The sequence below is a fragment of the Sceloporus undulatus genome, chromosome 4 (assembly GCF_019175285.1).
Source record: "Sceloporus undulatus isolate JIND9_A2432 ecotype Alabama chromosome 4, SceUnd_v1.1, whole genome shotgun sequence".
NCBI lineage: Eukaryota > Metazoa > Chordata > Lepidosauria > Squamata > Phrynosomatidae > Sceloporus > Sceloporus undulatus.
Genome location: NC_056525.1, coordinates 192,830,822 through 192,855,210, shown reverse-complemented (window position 1 = coordinate 192,855,210; position 24,389 = coordinate 192,830,822). Strand labels below are relative to the sequence as shown.

General features: G+C 40.8%; 1 protein-coding gene across 1 annotated transcript in view; it reads right to left on the bottom strand.

The window, feature by feature from the left end:
• LOC121927648 (desmoglein-1-like) overlaps window positions 1–24,389 on the bottom strand; it is a 36,368-nt gene that overhangs the window by 10,647 nt on the left and 1,332 nt on the right. Inside the window, exons 3-11 of the mRNA XM_042461453.1 lie at window positions 23,008–23,163; window positions 21,085–21,232; window positions 19,556–19,719; window positions 17,464–17,598; window positions 12,836–13,021; window positions 10,372–10,643; window positions 9,874–10,016; window positions 8,337–8,558; window positions 509–660 (exon numbers count right to left, since the gene is read on the bottom strand). Of these exons, the coding sequence (XP_042317387.1) occupies window positions 509–660; window positions 8,337–8,558; window positions 9,874–10,016; window positions 10,372–10,643; window positions 12,836–13,021; window positions 17,464–17,598; window positions 19,556–19,719; window positions 21,085–21,232; window positions 23,008–23,163 (1,578 nt within the window). The remainder of the gene's footprint in view (window positions 1–508; window positions 661–8,336; window positions 8,559–9,873; window positions 10,017–10,371; window positions 10,644–12,835; window positions 13,022–17,463; window positions 17,599–19,555; window positions 19,720–21,084; window positions 21,233–23,007; window positions 23,164–24,389) is intronic.

The window sequence follows — 24,389 nt, the reverse complement described above, 5'->3', positions numbered from 1 at the left end:
ATATTTTGTTTAGATGTTTTCCCATTCTTTTTCTTTGTTGGTTTCTGGTTATCAAAACCAGTCTGTAAATACTGAAGGTCAGGACACAAATTTCTAAATAAGACAAAAGTAGATTGATGACAGATAGATGACATCTAGCTAGTCAAGCAGCCGTATAGATACATGTGGTAGAAAGTGTCATAGGTTCCTCATGATGCTAGGGTGAGAGGACAGACCTGGTAAATAGACTGATAAGAGGACCCTGGTAACAGAACAGAGGACATTGTGGTGTAGTATAGGTGGATTAGGATTTTGAAGATGAAGTTTCAATTTCCCACTCAACTACAACAAAGTGACCCTGCCCTGGTCATTCTCTCTCAGTCTAATGTGCTTCACAGTGATATTGTGAAGATAAAGTGTGGAGCAAGAGAGCCATGTCAGGTGCTTTGGGATTGTTGAAGGAAAGACAGAATATAAATGTAATAAATAAATAAACCCCTCTCTCTTTTCTATAAAGTTGTCAACGAACCCGATCTTCTGGCTGTGCTCCTTCAATTCCCCATGAATGTATAGCTCCTTCTGTGCATTCGGGCACAGGTTCAAATCCAGCTCCAACTCCACCAACTGGGCGAGATCTACAATAGCCACAACAGTTGCTCTGTGACATCAGAATTGGAACCACTTGAAAAACAAAAAGATAATGTTTTAACCATTAAGATTAATATTTCTGAGTGAATATAAATAAAAATATACTGGAACTAATTTCTCAGAGACTAACAAGTTCTGAATCTCAATGATATTTGAATGTAAGCAAAATACTTTGAGCATTTTTGCCTTTAGATTTAATACACCATGCCCAAGAAGTCTTGACTACTTCCTTATTTTGAAACAAGAACATTATTTTCTTGTATCATCCTTGTTTCCATGAACAGGCTAAGACAGTGGCATCACAAGATAGTGTGAAAGGTTCTGATTGCACTAGGTGAAACACCAGAAAAGGGATATCACCTGGTCAGGCCCTCCTCCTGCTGTGAGCTGAAAAGGGCTGAGTGTGCCTTTGGCAGTAGCAGCCTCCTCATGAGGAGCACTCTACTACTGCAGTGTAGAGTGCACTGCAAGCACACGCTTTTGCCCACTGCCTGCTCTCCTGAAGCCCCTCCTCCCACTGGGTGACACGAGGGATAGGTATACCACTGGACTAAGATTTCTTGTTATTATTTATGGCAACATTGTCCTGGCAAGATTTACTCATCAGAAGTTTGCCATTGCCTTCTCCCAAGGCTGAGAGAATGTGACCTGCCAGGATTACCCAATGGTTTCCATAACTAAGGTCCAGTACAGACTGCCGCTTTGAAGCAGCCTAGGGCCAATTTTAGCGTTCTGGAGCGTGCAGCATCTGCACCCTCTAGAATTCTAACATGTATGGATGGAACCATCTTTATGTGGCTCTGTATGTACATGGTGCGCATGCATGATGCAAGCATGGCACCGCGTCCACACCTCCGTGCACTGCACTTGTGTCTTGGATGCATCACAGTGTGCCAGTGGCACACTGATGACATCCCTGCACGCCAATGGCACACTGATTATGTCCCCACACACCAAAAAGAACCCATTTTTTCCGGGTTCTTTTTGGTCCGGAAGGAGGACGCGCCATTTGGCTGTGGTGACGTCCCTCCATAGGGAAACAGGCCGCCGCTAGCCCTGACTTAGAGAGAGGTATGTACTGGGCTTAAGTAAGGATTTAAGCCCTGATTTTATGGAGACATTGGCCCAGTACAGACTGGCGCAAAGCACCGGCCTGGGGCCGAAATTAGGGCACCAGAGGGCTGGGCATCCATACGTGCCCAGCCCTATTAGTGGTGCCTGTGCACCATCTTGCCATGCCCCCCCCCCCCCACATGGGGTGCATGATGATGACGCACGGGCATCCATGTGACCAAACGGTGCTTGCCAGAAGTATCGTCATCATGGCATGCAAGCACCATTATAGCGCTCCTAAAAAGAAGCTGCTTCTTTTTAGGGAGTGCATTGATGCCTTGCCGTGTGGTTGGTGAGGCATTGATGAGGGGCAAAGATGGGCTGCCACCTGTCTGTATCTCCCCATAGTCTCAAACTACTAAACTGCATTGGCAATCTTAAGATGTGTTGTTGTGTGTCTTCATGTTGTTTCCAACCTATGGTGAACCTAAGGTGAATCTATCATGGGAGTTTCTGGGGCTGAGAGTGTATCACCCAGTGGGCTTCCGTGGGTCAGTGGGGAATCGAATAATGATCTCCAACATTGTAGTCCAACGCTCAAACCAATACACCATACTGGCTCTTAAGACAAGATACATAGCATCATATAAGTCAAATAGTCAAATATTGGGACTACAATTCCCAAATTCCTCAAGCAGCATGACTACTGATCATGGTAGATATGGGATTTGGAGAACTGTCGTTCAAAAGTAACTTTAAATTTTTTTGATCATACATCAGGATCATATATCACTCCAGGGCAAGCAGGCAAACATTTTTTTGGATGCTGGGGTTCAGTCTACTTCCATTCCCATCTCTGATATAACAACTAATAACTGAACACATGCAAGTCCACATGCATAGGACTTTCAATTAATTAATGGTTCTGGAAGCTATATTTCAGAAGAAGTAACTGGCAAAATCACCTCTGAGTATTCTTTGCATAAGAAAACTTCATGAAATTCATGGGGTCACCATAAGATGACAGAAGACTTGAAGGAATATACATCAACACAAATAAAAAGTATCAGCCAAATTTTACAAAAGAAGGAATGTTATAGCAAAAAGTTAAATAAAAGAGACTAGAGACCTTACTATGTTAGGACAATAAGCAGATTAAAACAACAACAACAGAAAGGAGTATTTTAATGGCATACTTACATACAAATATTAATCCTCCGAGAAACATCAGAAAAATTGCAGCAGGACTAAGTGCAAATCCTCCGCCATCTCTTACGCCATCATATCCAGTGCCCAAACCATCATATCCATTTTCGTAGTTATCACGACCAGTCAGATCACCACCTTCTAAGTCTCCTCCACCACCACCACCACCACCAAAGCCATAACCATCATCACCCCAATCTGAACCACCACCAGCACCTGCCCCACCACCCACTGCTCCCCCTGTACCACCAGCTCCTGCTCCTCCACTAGTTCCTCCCCCACCTCCAGCCAAACCCCCACCTCCTGCTCCTCCACCTCCAGCCATACCCCCACCCCCTACTCCCCCACCTCCAGCCATACCCCCACCCCCTGCTCCCCCACCTCCAGCCATACCCCCACCTCCAGCCACACCACCACCTCCTCCAGCTCCTCCTCCACCACCTCCACCACCGCCTCCTCCAGCTGTACCACCAATAATGGTGACTCTGATTCTCTGAGTAGCACCATTGACACACATTGCATTACGATCACAATGACAAGCTTGCAAAGGAACTACCAGTGGCCTTTCACAGCTTCTGCCACTGTTGTCATACACAGTAATTTGGACCTCATGAATGTAAAACCCTACATTGTTGGAGAACAGTGCTGCAGAGGTATCTGTGGAGGGTTTGGGGTGGGGGGGGGGAGAAACAGAAAAATATGTTAAGAATTTAGCTTTGAAATCTTTTGTTCAGATAATTTCATACTCTTAAGTAAAGACAGAACATTATTGCCTAGGAAAACTTCAGAAAGCCAGCAGTGCAAGCCAATCTGTATTAAGATGAGCCACTACTGTACTATTAATTTAAAACGTGGCCCAGATTAATAAAAATGTGTTTGTAATAAAATGGCTAGGAAACAGCAGAAGGCCTAAGGACTGCATGCAGTCAATATTTGGCATTTGCATTTCCTTGAAACTAGAGGTGATGTTTAGGTTACCTGTAGATTCTAGTTTTTTAAAGGATCAGGCTGTCTCCTCCTCCTCCTCCTCCTTTTTTGAGAGGGGAAAAATCATACTTCTTGAAGGCATAGGGGCTCAACAGACTGTCCCTTTGGAGCAGCCTGCAACTGCCCTTTTCCTCACTAGATCATACTGGGGCAACTACATGCTGTGGCCCTGATCTGGTCTTTCCGTGGCACAAAAAGAAGCCATAAAAAGTGGCTCCTTTTTGCACAACAGAAAGAGTGTCCTAGCTGTGGCGGCCACGTCTGTTCCTTACTTCTTTGGCGCAGTGTGTGTAAACGCTGCACTGAAGATGTGGCATGATGCCGCCTGCCATCTGGTGAGGCAGCTGGCATGTGGGCAGTGTGGCAGTGGAGTTGGGGTGCCTAGCGTGTGGTTGCCATGGCCCCACTCTGCCCCTATGCTGGTTCTTTATGCTGGTCTGTAGATAGACTTGCCATAACCCGGCAGCCCCCTTGCCAATCACGGTTTCGGGGGGCCCCTCCCGGTCCCGGTCCGGGCCCCCACCCGTGCCTTGTTCCCGGTTTGGGGGCCCGCTCCAGCCATTGCCGCTGCCGCTAACGTGGCTGCTGCGGCGCCAACCCACCTCCTCCTCCAGCTCCGCCTTCCTCCTCTTCCTCGGCGGTCGGCAGAAGCGCCGCCGCCACCGCGCCCCCACTGGGAGGGCTTGCATGCTGCCCAGGCCCCAGCAGGGGCCAGGGGCAGCGTGCGCCCCTTCCCCACTTCCCTCCGCGCGTGCGTGCGCCTGCCTTTCCCGCCTCCCTCCGCGCGCACGCACCTGCCTTGCTTCCCTCTGCACGCGCTCCAGCCTTCATATGGAGGAGGAGGGGTGAGAGGAGGAGGAGGAGGAGGAGGAGGAGGAAGGAGCTGGAGGAAGGGTGCCTGAACTTAGGCTAGGGCAGAATTGGGGCAGAGGAGGAGGAGGAGGAAGAGGAGGAGGAGGAGAAAGCTGAGTCAGTGGCCATTAGGTCTGCCTTGGTTTTTTGGGGTTTTTAAATTATTTTTTAAAATATAAAATACTATTTTATTTAATTTTTAAATTTTTATTATTTCTTTTTTTTTATTTTTTAATTTTTATTATTGCTTGTTTTTATTTTTTTATTAATTTTTATTATTGCTTGTTTTTATTTTATTAATTTTTATTATTGCTTGTTTTTTATTTATTATTTATATTGTTTGTTTTATTTATATTTTTTTTGCTTGTTTTTATTTATTTTATTAATTTTTATTATGCTTGTTTTTATTTTATTAATTTTCTTATTGCTTGTTTTTATTTTATTTATTAATTTTATTATGCTGTTTTTTTATTTTTTATGTTTATTATGCTTGTTTTTATTTCATTTCATTAATTTTATTATTGCTTGTTTTTATTTTATTCATTAATTTTTATTTGCTTGTTTTTTTTATTTCATTAATTTATTATTGCTTGTTTTTATTTCATTTAATTTTTATTATTGCTTGTTTTATTTATTATTAATTTTTATTATTGCTTGTTTTTGTTTATTCATTAATTTTATATTGTTGTTTTTGTTTATTTCATTAATTTTTATTATTGCTTGCTTTTGTTTTATTTTATTAATTTATTATTGCTTGTTTTTTATTTTATACATTAATTTTTTATTATACATATATACACCCCTGCCTTGTTTTTATTTATTTTTTTTTTTTTTATTATTAAATATATGCCATGCATTTTGTGTTTTTTATGGCGCTTTGAATGCTAACAGTCTGCCTTTCTTGGCCAATTATAGTGGTGGTGGTGATGTGATGATGGTGTATTGATACCAACAAGCCTCTGAGGCACGGCCAATTAACTTGCTGTGATTTTTACCAACTCATGCGCAGTGAAGAAAAACCACAGTCCCTTGCCCAGTACACACTTCTGAGAAGTACAGTTGAACCCGAGGGCAAATACATTTCTGCCATCTGTCTAAGAGATAATGCCAAAATGTCCTCCATTTTGATCATGCCTAAAAACATGCATTTATATTAACATTTTTTAAAAAAAAACTCATTTTTTGCGTGTCCTCCATTTTTATTAAAATGTCCTACATTTGAAAATGTTGCCCTACATTTGTCCTACATTTGTCCCGGTTTGGAGGTCCTCATTATGGCAACCCTATCTGTAGGGGCCTAGTTGCCATTTTGATGTTTAATTGTTTGGGTGACTTGATTGAGTGGGGAGAAGAGCTTTTTGTGCCATAGTGGGACACTTAACTCCCATTCCTACAAAAAGAAAATGTTTCCAAGTTATTTCCTGAAGACATTGCACTCGTCTGGCCAATTTCTATCTTCAATTCTGTTGCACTGTTTCAGCTGAAGCCACCAGAAATACCTTGAAAAACTGGCTCTCAAGGCAGAACTAGATGTTATGTAAATACCTAAGTGAGCATGGAGCTTTACTTCTTTTCCAATTTCCAGGTAAGCATGCAGAGGTCAGATCTGGATTGAGTAAAGCAGGGTAGTTTAAACCTTTTCTCAAGTGGATATTTTGCCTAAATGCCCTTCTCCAGCTGCATGGGTCTTAAACTCCATTAATGTCAATGGAATTCACCTATCTTTCTTTTAGTAATGATGAATGCAAAGGGTATGATGTATGGGAAAAAAAAACCTCTCTCTCTCTCTTTCCTTCTGTTACTTTTCTTCTCAATTACTTAATGGTCCTGATCCAGGAAGCATTACAAGGAACAAGGAAGCAAGCAAGCAAGTGTTGCTTCCATTGCTCTATGTTTAATCTAGTATCTGCTTTTGGAGATTACTACACACAGTTTTTAAACCGTTATCAGAACTGGAAAATGGTGGCTTTGGTGATACTTATTACACACTGCCACCTCCATCCTATAGCTGATGTGTTGCTGAAGCATGGCTAGGGCATCTCTTTTCATTGATGGGGAAAACTTATGAATGATACCAATCATGCTAGAACCTGAGTGCAAAATGTACTGCTAGAGCAAGTTGTGATATTGGTAGTCATGTGTTATCAGTGTCTCCTCCTCTCCTTGTGTCCACCATTCCCTTCGCTATTCCCAAGCAGCCCGATTCCCTGTATTATTTTTAAATGTTCTTTTCTTTTTTAAAAAGAACCCTTAAACATCATTAGCAGGAATGTGAAAAAGTGAAAATAATAATAATAATAATAATAATAATAATAATAATAATTTGTATCCCTCCTCTCCCTGTATTGGATCGAGGCAGGTAACAACAAACATAAGAACAGTAAAAATAGATCACAACAAACCACAAGTAAAAACATGGCAAAACATTTAAAATCCAATTCCCTATCTCCCTCCCACCTTAAAATAGCATTAAAAACAATAATTCCCAACTGGAGAGTAAACATTCCGAGGAGGTCAATTTGGGAAGGCCTGCCAGAAGAGATCTGTTTTTACTGCCTTCTTAAAGGCCTCAAAAGATGTTATATGGCGGATCTCTTCTGGCAGGTCATTCCAGACTTTTGGAGCGGCAACAGAAAACATCAAGTCAATACCAGTCTGGTTTTCTTGGACTGCAAGAGATTTTTCCCAGAGGTCCTGAGAGTGCGGGAAGGATTGTATGGGAGGAAGTGTTCCCTCAGGTAAGCTGGACCCAAGCCATGTAGGGCTTTATAGGTAATGACTAATACCTTATACTGTGCCCAGAAGCTAATAGGCAGCCAGTGTAGGGATTTTAAGATAGGTGTAATAGATTCAAATAAAATAAAATAAAATAATGAAAGGCAAATGGGAGTCCAGAAGAGAGCACAATGGTGACAGCAGCTCTAGTTACATGATTGTGAAGACATATGATAATGGATGCCATGAAACTGGTATGTTTCCATGTTATAAAAAAACTGACACGATTGCTGCAAGAATGGGGTTCATGTGGTAATGCCTTAGTCTTCAATGAGGAAGGTTAGTTCCCCATAGCTATACTCATTTAGATCAAGGTGAAGGCAGTTAAGCAAGAGGTGACTGTTCAATGACCATTTCATGCTTTGACAATTCTGTGAGGAGATTGCATATTGTGTTAGAATTACTTTGAGAACAATTGATCTCATTTGGGCTGGTAATAGACCCTTGCATGAAATGAATGCTGGCTAACAAAATGTTAAAGCATTCACAACAACAGACTCCACAAAGATTTCTTTGTTCCCTCTGTAGACTCCTCTGTGGAATCCACTGCTAGGTTCTGCAGATAAATGAATTAGGAAGAATGATACCAGCAGGTAAAGGGACCAGAGGAAAGAGAAGCACTTCTTCTCAAATGATTTTTAGTATCTGTTCATTCCTGCACTCTATTCACAGCGGTGGGATGCACACATTCAGTTATGTGAAAGAAGTCTTATGAATTCACTAACAGATAGTTGGTGAAGAAGCTGGGAGGTTGTTTGTGCTAGAGGGCAGAGCAAACATATTAAGTTGTTCAAACGTATGGGTAAATGGTGATAACTACATGTCATTCCACTCACCATTCACTATTCTTATATTCCATGTACTTCCTGGAGACTGAGCCACTATGGTGAATTTAAAAGGTGGTCCATATGGATGGTCATCAAGATCTTTAGCTGTGATCACTACTGACGGATTGTCCATACAAACTCTTCTGATTTCATCAGTCACGAATGGGCAGTTATCATTGACATCTTCAATAGTAAGCACAATGGTTCCAGTAGCTGTCTTGTAAGGACTGTCTGTAATAAAGTAGATTCATGGGTGTGAGAGAGGATATTAGAGGAATTTCACTGTTCAGGTAACAGACAATTCTGACAGAACAGAAATCATATACTGAAGTACAACTAGGAAAATATCAAACTGTACAAATCATAAAAAACATCTAAGGAGGAAAAAAGAAAGCAAAGGCTTGGTTTTGAGTGGCTAAGTGACAAGTTAAATAACTGTCCAAAGACTGAATGGCTGAGCAACACAAATCTGCATATGCTCCTTTGTATGCCTGTCTCAGCCTCAAGTATAGTTCAAAGATGATGTCCTAAGAATTCAAGCTCTGAGTTAATCTAGTGAACAGATAGCAGCTTCATTTACTGTATATACCACTAAGCAGTCTTTAAGCAGTTTACAACTGTAAGCTAATTGCTCCCAGCAAGGAGGGTACTCATTTTAGCGACCTTGGAAGGATGCCAAGTTGAGTCGACTCTGAACCCTGGCTGGAATTGAACTCACAACCTTGAGTGAGTGGCTGCATTTAACTACACTGCCACCAGGGCTCTTATGATTACAAAAGTGTCCTAGCCTAGTAAGACATCAATGTGTGCCCAGACAACACAGAGATGCAAAAAGAGTTTGTTCATCCATTCATTATAACACGGTAAGTATTTCTCTGTGTACAGATTTTATTACTTGACTAGGCAATAAATATTGTGTGCTCCTAGCTACTCCTTCAGTTCTGAAGAAGGCAGGCAGGCAAGCAAGCAAGCAAGTGAGAATTCTGCAGAGTGAGATACTAAAAAAGTAATGAGTCTAAGAAAGTGGGGTATGTAGGGGCATTTAGTTAACCTCTAGGCCAAGATTCTCTGCACTTTTAGTGTAGCATGAATGCACTCCAGTGTGGTTATGCTGGATTCCATAATTGCACAACCAAATAGTCCCCCCCCCCGCACCCCTATTCATCAAATCAAAAATGTGAGAGAAGACTGTCTATGTGCTTGTAAATCAGCAACATTCCTGAGTATTATTAGATATTAGGGCCAGAGCAGACAGTATGGAAAGAGTGACTTGAGTCCCCTCCAGTCAGAAGTGAGTCTGAACCCCACTGCACAACCCTCCCACAAAGGCCGGCTATGCACACAGGGCCTGTCAGGAGTCAGATTAAACAAGCTACTTTTTGATCTGGTCCAAAGGGCCAGAGCACGGATTTGCTGGAGCTTCTGGCTGCTTTGGAGGTGTGCATCGTCTAATTGGCATACTTCCAAAGTGGCTGGAAGCCGCTTCACCCCTTAGTTGCAAACTTCAAGGGGAAAAAAATGAAAGAAGAAAGAGCTCTTTTCTTACCTTTACTAATAGCAAGTATCTCTGCCTTGTATACCCCATTGACTACATAGATTGACTCCCGATCAATCACTTTGCTAAAGGTGATTTCAGCAGTCGTTGGGTTAGCATTAAACCAGGCAGCAGGATCATGCCCCATCTGATAGCTGAACAGATATGCTTAGAATTAGTTATAAATACTAAAAGGCTTTCATGCACCAGAATATTGCTACTGCAGAGAGACCAAATTAAAATTAAATATTTTAATTTAAGAATTAACAATCTTCAAAAATGTTTCTATTTTTAAGCAGTTGCATTAATCTAACATTTAGTGAGAAAGATGCGTATATTTTAATAAGCAATCCAAGAAACCCTGAATTTATTTTTGAAAAAGAGAATTTTTAAAACAAATAAACAGGAAAGTCACATTAGCAGTCCACACTCTGTCTATACCTCCCCCCCCAACATTTTGGTCTTCTTAGACTTTCAGGTTGTGTTAGCTTTAGCCAAAGGGTTTCTTACCGTACATTAGTGGCAACTCTTCCAGTATCCCGATCAATGGCTTGAAATTGTCCAACTTTGTAAGTATGTATAGTTTCACTTGTTAAGCCTTCAGATGCAGTAACAGTTATTGTAGTTGGATCAAAACCTGGTCCTTCTATTACATTGTTTATTTGTACGACAATTGGGGTACCATGAGCTTGATACTGGGAAGCCACTGAATAGTGGAAAGGAGCTATGTTCCGTACACCAATGCTCAGAGGTATGCTTGAAAATTGTTCATAATCAATTTCCTAAAAGAAGGAAATCGTATGTATATATTTTTCACATATACCAATATACATAAATGATATTGTATGCATCCATATATTGTAAATTGTAGAGTGGACCCTTGGTATCCACTGGGGTTTGATTCCAGAACCCTCTGTGGATATCAAAATCTGTGGATGCTCAACACACATTATATACTGTGGTGTAGTAAAATAGTATCCCCCATATAAAACAGCAAAATCAAGATTTGCTTTTTGGAATTTATTTTTGGGGGGATGTTTTCAAGATGTGGATAGTTGAATCCATGTCCATGGATACAGAGAGCCAATTGCAAACTGTGTGAGTGTGTCAATACAGTTACAGAAACCAAAATAAGATAAAGTACTAAAATATAAAATATAGGCGTGGGACAAACTGTCCAAAAGGGATGGTCTCCCAGCACCTTGTTTTGCTGCACGAGGAAGCTGCAGTGGACAAACCGTGCGGCTTCCTCGCGCAGCAAAAAGAACCTACAAAAAACGGGTTCTTTTTACAACGTCATTATGGCGCCATGATGTGCGGACGCTAAGAGTCCATTGCGTCAAAATGGCAGCGCCCATCTGTACAGGGCGCCGCCATTTTGACACTCTCGTCACGTGCGAGGGGCGAGGGGCGTCTGGAAGTGTCGCCCCTCGCATGTGACAACGGTGCCCTATAGCGCCCATCTTTGCAGCGCCATCGTAGTTAAAATACAACTAAAGAAATAAAACACAGCATTGAACTTTCCATTTTTTAGATGAAGGAGAAATAAACCCAGTTTAAAACAACAGCTAAAAACTCAGATTTAAATCAAATGCTAGACCCATCAAATGCTAATTAATGGGACTTGCTTACTTAACAATGAGCAATAGCTCAAGATGATGATGATAATGATGATTACCAAAGTGCTGATAAGTATCCTCTCATATTTTCATGGGCTGTCAATACACAAGGAGAAGACTGCTGTAGCTCAGTGCTATTCAAAGTGGGCGGGGGGGGGGGTCCCTGGTCTGGTTGTGGTCCCTGAACCACTGACTGCTGGTCTTTGGGGAGATTCCAGGAATGAAAAAACAACAAGGGGCACACAAATTTAGTGCCAGTCCCTAGCCCATTGGGGAAAAAATGTCAGTCCCTTCATCTGATGTGGACAGCATCCATAGATATCAGAGTCTTTCTGTCTCTATCTTTACAAGACTATGGAAACGATGGTGCAAATCAGGTGTATACACACAGACAGAGGCCTGGAACAGACAGGCCCAATGAAGCACCTGCTGGCTGCTCTGGGGGCATGGCATTTACAAGACATATGTGCCCAAAGCAGTCTGAGGTCACTTTGATGTCATGGAAAAGGAGCTAGGATAATCTGGGTTCCTGGCAGTGTGGCTTGGGTCCTGCGGCGGTGGCCCATTTTGGGAGTGGGCTGTACAGTCGCCATGGTCCCCACCTGCTTGCAGCCAGAGTGTCCTTGGGTCACTCCTGTCCACCCATCTGCTCTGACCCAAAGTATACATATGCATGCCTGATGTGTACATGACATTTATTTTAAACTATCTTGCATGGAAACCAGGTAATGGTTTGACAGTAACATAACTGTTTTTTACTTTAGTAACAATGCTCTTGTTAAGAGGTGGAGCTGTCCCATCCTGCACTGTTAGGGTACAGGCCCAGAAAGTATGGCTCCACATCCTTTTCATTACATTGAGGCCCTTCAAGATAATGCTGCCCTTTGTTAACTATGGAGTCAAGCAGGTGGCTGAAAAGGTCCACACCAGGACTGTGCTGCTGCCGTTTATGCTGGGATTGCAGCAATGGAATGCACCTGGCCCCAATCCAGGCTGCCACCATGTTCCTGAATCTGACCAAAAAGGAGTGAATTTTCCCACTCTTTTTTGGCCCAGCTCTTCTGGGTTGGAGTGGGCTTGGCGTGGATTCTGGCCATGTTCAGGGCATGCATCATGTAAACACCATGCCCCCAATGGAGCCCAGCAGTGGGCCTTTTGGCCCATCTGCTTTGAGCCTATATGGCTTTTTAACTTTAAAAAAGCATCTTGGCTTACACTGAACATATTCCAAGAATGAAACACTTAAAACCAATTTTATTTCCCCCATTTGTACAAGGGAACTTTACTACTCTATGCACATAGACAAAGAATCAGATTGCAAATTTCAGTGGAAGTGAAACATTTGAAATTCATACCTTTACCACCCTCAGGATACCCTCATTAGTTCCTTGGTCAAGTACTATTTCAAAGTGGTTGTTTTCATTTCCAGAGATAAAGAAAAATTCAGCAAACCAGTTATCTGACATTGCTAGATCTGCATCTTCAACTTTTATCCTCAACAGTTCTGGACTGAGGGAGTTTTCTATGATTGTTACTGAATACTAGAAAGGAAAAGAAAAAGACCGCTGAAACTTGAGATATGTATGATGTTTCTACCAATTCTAAACTGACTTTGCATAGAGTTCCCTTCCTGATTTTAAGCCTCCTAATGTACACAAAGTATGTACTACTCATTTCATCTGGCACTCATATGGATAGAATATGGGAATCTACTTTTTGAGGGCGACATATCAGAATCTGTTAGCCAGCATGACTAATATATTTTGTAAGTTCTACATATGAATCAATTATTGTATGGAATGAAGGGGCATACTTTAAACTTTCCATAAACGATTACCCCCCCCCCCCCACGCACACACATTGAATTACTAGGATGACAATATCAAGCTGAGGGCAAACATTTTTCAGAAAGTAAAGAGACAAGCTTTTAAGAAATGGAACCAACCTGAGGATGGCTCTTCCTTGAAACATGATGAGGAAGAGTGTTTATTTAACAAAAACTTTAAAGAAAAATTAAAGTATAATAAATGTAACACATTCAAACATATGCATGGGTAGCCATGTTGGTCATACAGCAAAATACAATGACATCCACAATCTACAAAACAATTATACATTCAAATATTCAAACATAGTGAATCTCCAGCCTGCTATGATGATCTTACTAACCAACCATTCACCTTGACTTTTATGTTCTCAGCATATCCATACAGAGTAGTTCTTTCCCCCTTTTCATTCCTTGTTCCATTTGCTGTGCTTGTGAGATAATTAATCATGACCCAAAATTTGTTGGGAGTAGTTGCCTCTTTCATATAGACAACAGATTAGTTACTACAGTGGTGCCTCGGGTTACGAAATTAATTCGTTCCGCGGCTAATTTCGTAACCCGAAAAACCTTCGTAACCCGAATTGCCATAGGCGCTAATGGGGAAAAAAGCCGCGGCTCCGCCGCGGCTCCATTTAAACAGCGCCGGCGTTTTTTCGTAACCCGAAAAAACGTTCGTAACCCGAAACAATAAATCCCTATGGGATTTTTTCGTATCCCGAAAAATTCGTAAGCTGGGTAATTCGTATCCCGAGGTACCACTGTACAAGAGTCCCTGGATTCATTCCAAATCAGATATGACAGAGAAGGGGAAGAGATTTTGGTAACAGGGCAGATCCCTACCCTTCCAACCCCTTATAGGCTGTATAAAACCAGGAGACATGATCATGTGTCTTGATGTCATGGAGCCCTGGTGGCGCAGTGGTTAAATGCCTGTACTGCAGCCATTCACTCAAAACCACAAGGTTGCGAGTTCAAGACCAGCAAAAGGGCCCAAGCTCGACTCAGGCTTGCATCCTTCCAAGGTCGCTAAAATGAGTATTGGGGGCAAATTAGCTTACTTGCTATTTAGCTTATTTGTTGTTCACCGCTATGATCTTTGGAATAGCGGTATATAAATAAAACAAATTATTATTATTATTATTATTATTATTATTATTATTATTATTATGGAGGTGGGTGTGCAGGCCTCAGTGTGAGCTTCTGGAATGCTCAAGAAGCCAGTACTAGAATGTGAAAGACTTAACCTGCTTCATACATTTCCCCACCAGAGAAAGCATTGATGTGATATGGTTTCCTGTTGTTTCAAATCTATGAAGTTTATTTCACAGGCCCCTGGAATGGGCCTGGCACGTTACAAAAAGGGGTATGATGGGAAAGGGAGGCGGCATAGAATGCATCTTAACATACAGGAGAACGCCACTGCCAGAATTTCCCATCGCATTCTGGATGCATCCTAGAGGGGGCGATTTTCAGGAAAGCTTCTAAAGAGTTCCTGAAAATTGCCTCCTCTGGGACGCATCTGGAACGCGATGGCTACTTCGGACATCAGCATTGGTGTTCTCCTGTACAGTAAGATGCATTCTACGATACCTCCTGTTCCCATCACACTCCCTTTTGTAACACACTGGGCCCGTTCCAGGGGCCTGTGTGATAAACTACTATATTTGGGAAGGCCAATGGCAGAGAATAATCACTTCTGTTATCTCCAACTTTTGGTCAGAAATAACAGGGGTACCTTCTTCATCCTCTTTTCCCAGTTGAGACAATGATCAGGGTAAGAGATGGGGAACCCACAGGACTAAAGAATTTGGAACAGTTGAGAGGTTTTCAAGAGTGAGACGGGTGTTTCCTGAGCCTTCCTAAGCAAGTGGGAGGGGAACCAAATGATTGGATCTTCTTCCACATTTGAACATAATACTGCCTACAGGTAGGAAACCAGCTGTCATGGAGAGGTACTGCAATCCAGCTTGTCATGGAGAAGTGTTACATCTAGATGCTTTAGGTTTTCAAATCTGCCTAGAAAGGGTTGGCAAACTTATGCACTGCTTGATCTTCTTAGACTACAAATTCAGTACATTCCAGATTGTGCACCAATGGTCAGGGGTAATGGGAGTTGTAGTCTAACAATATTTGGAGGACTGCAGATTCTCCACAACTGTTGTAGACAATATTTTCCATTAAGAAGAGCCCCATCCTCCATGTGATGTCAACTATATATTGAACTGTAGATTGTATTTGGTGATCATGAATGAACAAGCCCATTGCTCAAATACAGAGAAAAGGGTATGTAGCTCAATAAAAAAGAGCAGGCACAAAGTCTCAAGGACAGCCCCTGGACTCTCCAGTTAAAAGAACTCCAGAAAGCCAAAACATGGATGTACCTATGACCTCAGACTGCTTATGCCAATCAGATAATACCACTGGGCTAGATGGACTAAAGATGGCTTCCCATATTAATTCCATCTCTGTCATCTGAAGATCACATCATTCACTCAGGAGTGTATGTTAAACAGTGAGATATAGCCAATCCTTCTCCTTTACAAGCAAGTCCATCTATTCTATATTTCCTTTCCAAGTGAATCTAGAAGGAATCATATAGTTTTAACACACTTGTCTGTCCCATTCACACTTTACTGTTTTAGATATACATTAAAAGAAATACAACCTTGAAGAACACTTAAAACCATTGGCCTAAATTCTGTTCTTAGCCCTGACTGGAGTAGAGTAATTGAACCAGTTGCATTTCCATATGTATTGACTCAATTGTTGTATGCTTTCAAGTTCTTTGTAACTTATAGGTAAAAGTAAAGGTTTCCCCTTGACATGAATGTCTAATTGTAACCATTTGTAGGGGGCAGTGCTCACCTCCATTACTAAGCATTGTCCAAAGATGATCCTGGTGGTCATGTGACCAGCATGACTGGATGAAATGCTGTTACCTTTCCACGGAAGTGGTACCTATTTATCTACCTGCATTTGCATGCTTTCGAACTGCTAGGTTAGTAGAAGTTGGGACTAGTGACAGGAACTCACCCCATCATGTGGCACTTGCCAACCTTTCAAGCTTATGATCATCAGAATTGCCACTAAGCCACCATGTCCCCTTTTTAAATGTGTTAACTTATGGCAACCTTGGCATGCTACAGACCGCTCTTTCAGGGGCGGCCAGCACTCGCCCCTTTTCTCACCAGGTTAGGGGCAGGGCAGCCTCAGCGGCAGCCCAGAAACCCCAATCTGGCGCTTTTTGGGACCATGGAGAAGCAGCAAAATTCTGCTTCTCCATGGTCCCGAAAAGGGGTGTCCTTGGGGCTTCATGCCCCAGGACACCCCGACAGGTGCAGCAATGGGAGAAAGGGGACGCCTGGCCCTTTTTTCCCATGGCATCATTCCCACGGCCATCTGGTTGCCACGTGGGAACAAAGCTTGTGGTGCCGCAACCAGGAAGTGGCATTATCATGATGCCACTTCCTGTGCACCACGTTTGGGCGCTCAGCGGTGGCGCCGACATCATGGTGGCCCCTATGTAGATGGAAGGCCGCAAGGATGACGCCACCACGACGTACAAAGGTTGTGGGGCATGCGGATGCTCCATCCCCACGCAACCCTAGTACGTGGCCAGGCAAAGCGCCAGTCTGAACCAGGCCCTTAAGATGAACCTATCACAGAGTTTTCTGGGGCTGAGACTGCATGACTCTCCCAAGGCCACCCACTGGGTTTCCAAGAATCAAACCAGAATCATAGTGCAGCACTCAAAATACTGCACCACACTGACTCACTACTCAGCAATTAATTCTAGCTGAAACTAACCAACAGGATTCCAACCATTTATACACAAAGAAATCTTGGAAAAGTTTGAATAGTTTTCAGCTTGCCAACCTGGATCCATATATCACAGACTGTACTGCACTGTTACTGTTATGCAAATTCAAACAAAACACTTACTTATTACTTTTATTGCTAGCACCACTATTGCTATTATACTGGAAGAGAAATTATGTGCTCTGGTAGTACAGATTGCTTCTATTTGTATTTCAGAATGCATAAAAATATACCCTTGTACAAACCATACTTCCCTCAAGTCCTCAGAAAACTACTGTATCATAAACCGTGAAATTTATTATCACAAGTGATGCTATTTTGTACTTGAAAACTTACCGAACTCTGTGAAAGAACTGGAAAGTTATCATTTACATCTTCAACAGTAACCTGACACAAACATTCAGATGATATTCCATCTGGACCTCCATCCCTATCTGTGGCTTGCACAACCAGAGAATATTGGCCAGCTTCCTAAATTAGGAGAAGAGGAAAGTGGGGAAGTAGTTTTGGTGAAAACATGTTGTTGTTTTTTAAAATCACATTAATAAATAATAAAACACATTTCTCTAACACAGGGCTTTTTATTTCATCATGAAGATAAAAAGTGATATATTGAGAAAGATGTCTATTGTCTTTTTTCCCCTCCAGTTTCACTGAAATAATGTTTGAAATGGAGGCATTTACTACTAAGGCTTCCTAGATTATTCAAAAGCCTCAGAGTTTGGGAGGAGTTATACCTGTACTTATCAGAGTCCTCCCCACTCCCCATATCCATACAACATTTCTCCCATCTCAGTGTTTTTCTTGTGAAATTCTGGTGCTAAACAATTCTTGGAGCCCCCCCTCCATCCCCCGGTCCTGAATTTCCAGTACAGACTAATATCACTTACTTCTATTCATTATCTTTGTTCCTTTTTGGGAATCACAGAGATCTTGTTGCTTTTTCTTTTCATTACATGTTTCTATGAACAGCCTAAATGTATTTACATGTACATAGGAACTTTTACCCTTTCTTTTTAGAGTTCTAGCACTAATGTGGTATAGCCTTATATCCTTTAGCACAGCGATTCCCAAACTCTGGTCTTCCAGGTGTTTGGGACATCATCTCCCAGAAGCACCAGCCTTCTGGCTCAATAGTCTGGAATTCTAGGAACTGAAGTCCAAAACACTTGAAAGGCCAAAGTTTGGTGATCACTGCTATGATGATACAATAAACTAATAAACAATTAATTAATTAATTAATTAATAAAAAACTGTAGATGGAAATAAACAGGGGTGTTACTAAAGGGATGCACACCATGTGGCACCCTTAGGAGACGTGACCCCACTGCTTCCCAAACATCAGCTATGGCATTTGCCTGTGTCCCTTTAAAATGTTGAAGTGATGGTATGAGTGGGCAGAGGGTCAATGGGAAGAGAAAGGAGGGGCCACAGGTTTTTTTAAAAAAATAATTTTAAATTTTAAAATATTTTTAAAAATTAAATTGCATATTACATTTTTTAAAATTTAAAATTATTTTAAAATTTTCTTTAAAAACACCACATCTTACCAAATTGTCACTTTAACCATATGAAACTATGTACATGTAAATGCATTTAGGCTGTGCATACGATATTGTAATCTAAAGATAATAATTTTAATTTTGCTAGTTGCTTCTGTTGCAACTATTGCCATCACATTCAGTGATGTATGAGAATCACAATTTATGAGTAACATTTATGAATTACACTAATACAAAAAAAAAATTACTAAGTGTTCGGTATGGTGTGGTATGGGAGGAGGTCAAAGGTTGTGTGTGTGTGAGAGACATCACGAGTTACTGCACTAGGTGACACCAACCCTAGTGATGCTACTAGAAATAATGCATGATATTGGGTGTGTGGATACTGGGAGAGAAACATACAGCAAAGGTGTTGAGTTCATAAAGAGGATGACAAGCAACCACTCCTGTATGTTCAAGAGAAAGAAGAGAGTGGTTGAAAAGAAACATATAAATTAGAGGTAGTGCTACAATCACAACAAACCCGGGCAAAACCTATATTTAGGGAATTGCTAGATGTGAGAGTGAAAACAACTGTTAGAAGTTGTGAAATCCTGACAGAGAATGCCCCAACGTTCAGTGGAACTGCTGGGCAATATGGAAGAGCCCTCAGTTCAGTATGATGTACTCCTATACAAGGAGTGTGGTTGTATTCATAATAATTTCTTCCATCCCTCCTCTTCTTTCATTCTTCCTGTGTAGATTTTTTTCCCTTTTAATGACCATGAGATTGTTACTTATTTGTTGCTAAGACAACAAAAAACTTTCCTAGGTCTTTTTGTGAGAATACTGTTTTCTAAATTCAACGTGAAGACAGCAAGATTTTCTCAGGAATCATAGATATTCTTCATTAACTTCTCTATCAAGGAAATTTATAAATACTGTACCTCTCTATCAAGGATATTTGCAATGTGAAGTTCTCCATTTGCAGCATTCAAAATAAACTTTGGTGGGCCTCCAGGAGTCTGACTCAAAATCTTGTAAGCAATTTTAGAATTAAGGTTATTTGGCTCATCAGCATCTGTAGCTGTTATTTTCATCACCAAAGTGTCTGGAAAGAAAGGAAAAACAGCCCAAACAAAGAAACATTTAGTCTTGCACTACAGTTTATTAAAACAACGAATTTGGAATTCTATAATTTATTTTTGCTTCCTACACACAGGAGAGAATACATTTTAACAGGGGTCAAAGAAACTTACCAGCCTTCAGTACAAAAGAGCTTTGAGACTCCCACAAAACCAAAGAAAAGAAAACAAACAAACAAAAATGCAGTATTGTGATTTCTTGGACGAGATCAGCTTTTAGATGGTTGAAATATAGAATTTTTTCTCAAATACTATTTTAATTTTATATATGGGACAATATTATTATTTTAGTTTGAAAGTCTTTAAATTAACCTCAGAATAAATTACACTGACTTATATTTGTTTTGATTTTAAATAAACTTTCAGATGACTCTATAAGAATGGTGGTGATGATGAGGCCAGTGTATCCAGTGGAGAAAAGTGGAGGAGAGCATGAATCTACTTTTGATCTAACTGTCACTTCTTCCTCAGTTGTTTTGATCAGGAGCTTTCCTTACTCTATTTAACAAGGTTCAGCTGTGGAAGGAACAACAGTCAAACCAGGAGTGGATTTATTACCCTAGCAGCAATGGATCCACTGGCCAACTGTGTGTGTTTTAAACCATCTCTCAGTTGAGAGAGCCAAGATCTTCTGCAATATGCCCCAACAGAACCCTTGGAATGCCCATCTTTCAGTTTCACCAACTGGCAATAGACTTCCATTTGTACCTGTAGACCAGAGTTTGGAAAAATGTACCGTATTTCTTTGGGCTGCATCTCCCAGAAAGCCCCAATCTGTATGAACTTTCAAGGAGCTATTCAAAAGCATTGATTTTGTTTTGGAAATAGTGATCAGCACTTTGAATACCAACTTTAGAGACTAAAACCTAGGGCTAATTCACCACCCCACTGACATGGAAGCCAGCTGCTGCCAGTGGGTAAAAATGTTTATTTGGTAATTTCAGCACCTCATGCTTTCTAATCAGACAATGACTATATTGTCTGTAAAGGTCACAGAAAAAGTAACAGGAAGAATATGACATAGCTGAAATGTCCAAGAGTATGATCCTGCTGAGTTTAAGCACTGTTAAATGGCATTGGTTTCAATATGATTAAGATTAGCACACACTTAATGCTACTTTTAACATAAACAGGACAAGCTGCACAATCCTATGTAGGATTTGTAAATTTCTTTGCGGTCACGTAGGTGCATTTAAGTTTGGTTGGGTCCTGTCCTTCATTTCAATGGGTCTTAAAATGAGAAACAAATGATAAAGATGAAAAGGTTACACATATACTTATCTTCACAGGTAGTGATATGATGTTGGCTATGCTATTTGCAAGGTACTTACTTTCCATGCTGCTCTCTACTATTGAGCCTGCAAACATTGTCTGTGTAAATACTGGATGATTGTCATTTATATCCAGAACCCGAACTCGAAGCATAAGTGGGTTTTCCACTGATTGTCCAGTCACAGGATTTACAGCATGACAAATAATCTGAATTAAGAGTATTAAAAAAGAAACATTCAAAAGGACTGTAAATTATTTAAAATGACAAAAACTATTCACAATAAATACATGTTGCAGCAATTATGATTACTATCAAATTTTACAAAAATGTTTCTTGCCATTTCTCACAAATTCAAGGCAGCTGAAGGTGAGAATACATGAGAATATATGAGAGCCAGCATAGTTTGAATGTTGGACTATGACTCTGAAAACCAGAGCTTGAATCCTGGCTCAGTCATGGAAACTCACTGGGTAACCTTGGACAAGTCACACTCTCAGTCTCAGAGGATAGCAATGGCAGCCTCTTTCTGAAGAAACTTGCCAAGAAAACCCCATAATAGGGTCACCTGAGGATCAGAAAAGACTTGAAGGCACACAGCAACAACACCAAAGGTGAGAACTATTGGAAAGAAACGTAGCAAAAACCAATTAGTACATATATAAACAGAGCCAAAGTAGCAGAATAAATACAGTGGTACCCCGGGATACGAATTGATCGCGTTACGAAATTTCCGGGGTACGAAAAAGTTAGCTTGGAAAAAACTGTTCCGGGTAACGAAAGATTTTTCGGGTTACGAAATTTTTTTTTTGGTGTGTTTCGGCGCTTTTTGGCACGAAATTTAAAAGCCGCGGCTTTCCAGCGCTAGCGGAAAGCCTTTTTTCGGGTTGCGAAATCTTTCGGGTTACGAACGGCGCCGCGGAACGAATTAAATTCGTAACCCGGGGTACCACTGTATTGGAAATCTCAATAATACCATTCCAAACAGTTGTATTGTGCTGTATGGTAATGGTCTTGCATGATAAAAAGAAATGCAAGTAAAAACTGATATAGGTAATAGCATGAAAGAAGTTTAAAATGCAGTTACATTGTTGATAGAATTAAAAGTCATTTAAAAATGATAAAAAGCAAAAGCTAAAAATTGCTCAGTACATTTAGAGAAAATGATTTCTCCTAAAGCAGTTCCACGGCTTGAGAGTAGGCAACAGGAAGAGCTCCTCTCACATCCTCACAAGATGTGAGGATGGAAAAACCTTAGAAAAGGCTGAAGAACTAAAAGCTCAGTCAGGCTTTTATCAGAGAAAATTGTCTTTCAGTTAGCCTGGAGCAATGCTATACAGGGTTGTGCATACTTAAAAAGGAATGCTGTGATAACTAAGAACCAGCATGGGGTTTCCCAAAACCAGTTAGGCCAAACTAAATTTCTCTCTGTTTTTAAGAGTGTTACAAGCTTGATAGATCAAGGGAATGCTGTGGATGTAATATATCTTGATTTCAGTAAGATTTTTGACAAGGTCCCCCATGCTATGTTTGCAGGCAAGCTAGTGAAGTGTGAACTAGACAGTGTTGCAGTTAAGTGTTTCTGTAATTTGTTGGCAGTCTGAATCCAATGGTTATCTTCATCCTAGAGAGAAGTGATGAATGGGGTGCTTCAAGATTCAATCCTGGGCCCAGTGTGGTTTAACAATTAACAGCTACATAAATGACTTTGCCTAATGGCAGGGATGGTTTAAAGGAATGTCATTCAAGGAGGGTTTAAGACAGGCTTCGCTACAGAAAAAATTCCAGAACATGTATGAAGCTGCTCATAGGGCCTTCTCTCTGGCATTTGCCAAGCATTGGTTAGATGCTGGGGGCCCTCTATATAACAATTGGTCTGAACAAGTGAGCAGCCTTACATGGACAGAGGGGTCTTTCACATATTCCAATCCTAGACTGTAAAAGGAAATGAGTATATATTTTGCACATATTTAGTAGCACTTACAGTAAATATTGGATTTGCCTCCCGATCTACTATTTTTGTTATGTTAATTTCACCAGTTTTTTGATTGATGACAAAAATGCCAAAAGGATGTTGATCAATCCCTTCTCCAGATATTCGATATATAATTGGTTGTGTTTCTTCACAATCTGATCGGATCTGCAACATGAAACAAAAACAGAGTTTTCTTTCTGACCATGCTAATACTTTCCTCAGCCCTAAATAAATCCCTAGTGATCTTTGAGGAATATTTGACTTCCAACACTGTTCAGAGTTTAATTCATGAAGATCATTACGGTAGAATAATTTGAAATTGCTAGAGTTTGGACTACAGTTCCCCATTGCTCATTCCCAGTTTACCAAATCATAATTATTAATGCAAAGATCATTAATACCTGAACTGACTCTCTGTGACCTGAAGAATTTGCCTTCCCGCCCCTGAACTTTCATTTTTTTAATCTTTAGTTTTCTGCTTCAGACATTAACAGTTATGTGTTCTTTCTCTTTCTTGCACATATAGCGACATAGATATCCTGTTGCAGCAAAGTACATATCCATTCATTCTATACTGATGCATGCCTTGAATTTGGCAGGGACAGTCCTGATTAAACTTCTGTCATCCCACTTTTCCAGCTGTCCCAGTTTCTCTCTCATCCTCTCACTTTTGCCCTTTATCCTGAGCTTCCATTGCTGCAAACTCAGTTCAAAGGGCAAGAGTAGTTTCCACTCAGTTATCTCAGCAGAAAGAAGAGAGGACAGGAGAAGAGAGGAGGGAGGAGGAATATTGACCTTCCCAGTAGGTTCAAGAAAAAGCAAATTCCTGCACCCTCTCCTAGCATGTGTGTTTTTTTCGTTTACACCTTTTGCTTTCTTGGCCATACTCTAATGTTGTTTATCCATAAGTGTCCTGGTTTTCATCTGTGAAATACTGCAGGGTATGGTGATGGGATAGCACATAGGCATTGCATGCAGAGTAAATTTCTATACAGCTTATCAGAGAACTAAGCACTTCCTAAGTGATATACAATATATAAGCTAATTGTCCCCAACAAGCTGGGTACTAATTTTAGCAATCTATGGAAGGATGCAAGGCTGAATGGACCTTGAAGCCCTGCCTGGGATCGAACTCACAGTCTTGTAGCTGTAATACAGGTATTTAACCACTGTGCCAGCAGGGTTCCAAAACTGAATGCTTTATTGTAGGAACTCCATTAAGTTGGAAAAGATAGCTAATATTGAATTAAACCAAATTCAATATTTGCTATCTTTTCCACCTTAATGGAGTTCCTACAATAAAATGTTTAGTTTGGTCCTTTGGCCATTAATGCATCTGCTCCTTAATAAGGTTTTTTAGTCATTGCTCACACTCTCTATCAGTTTAGGCC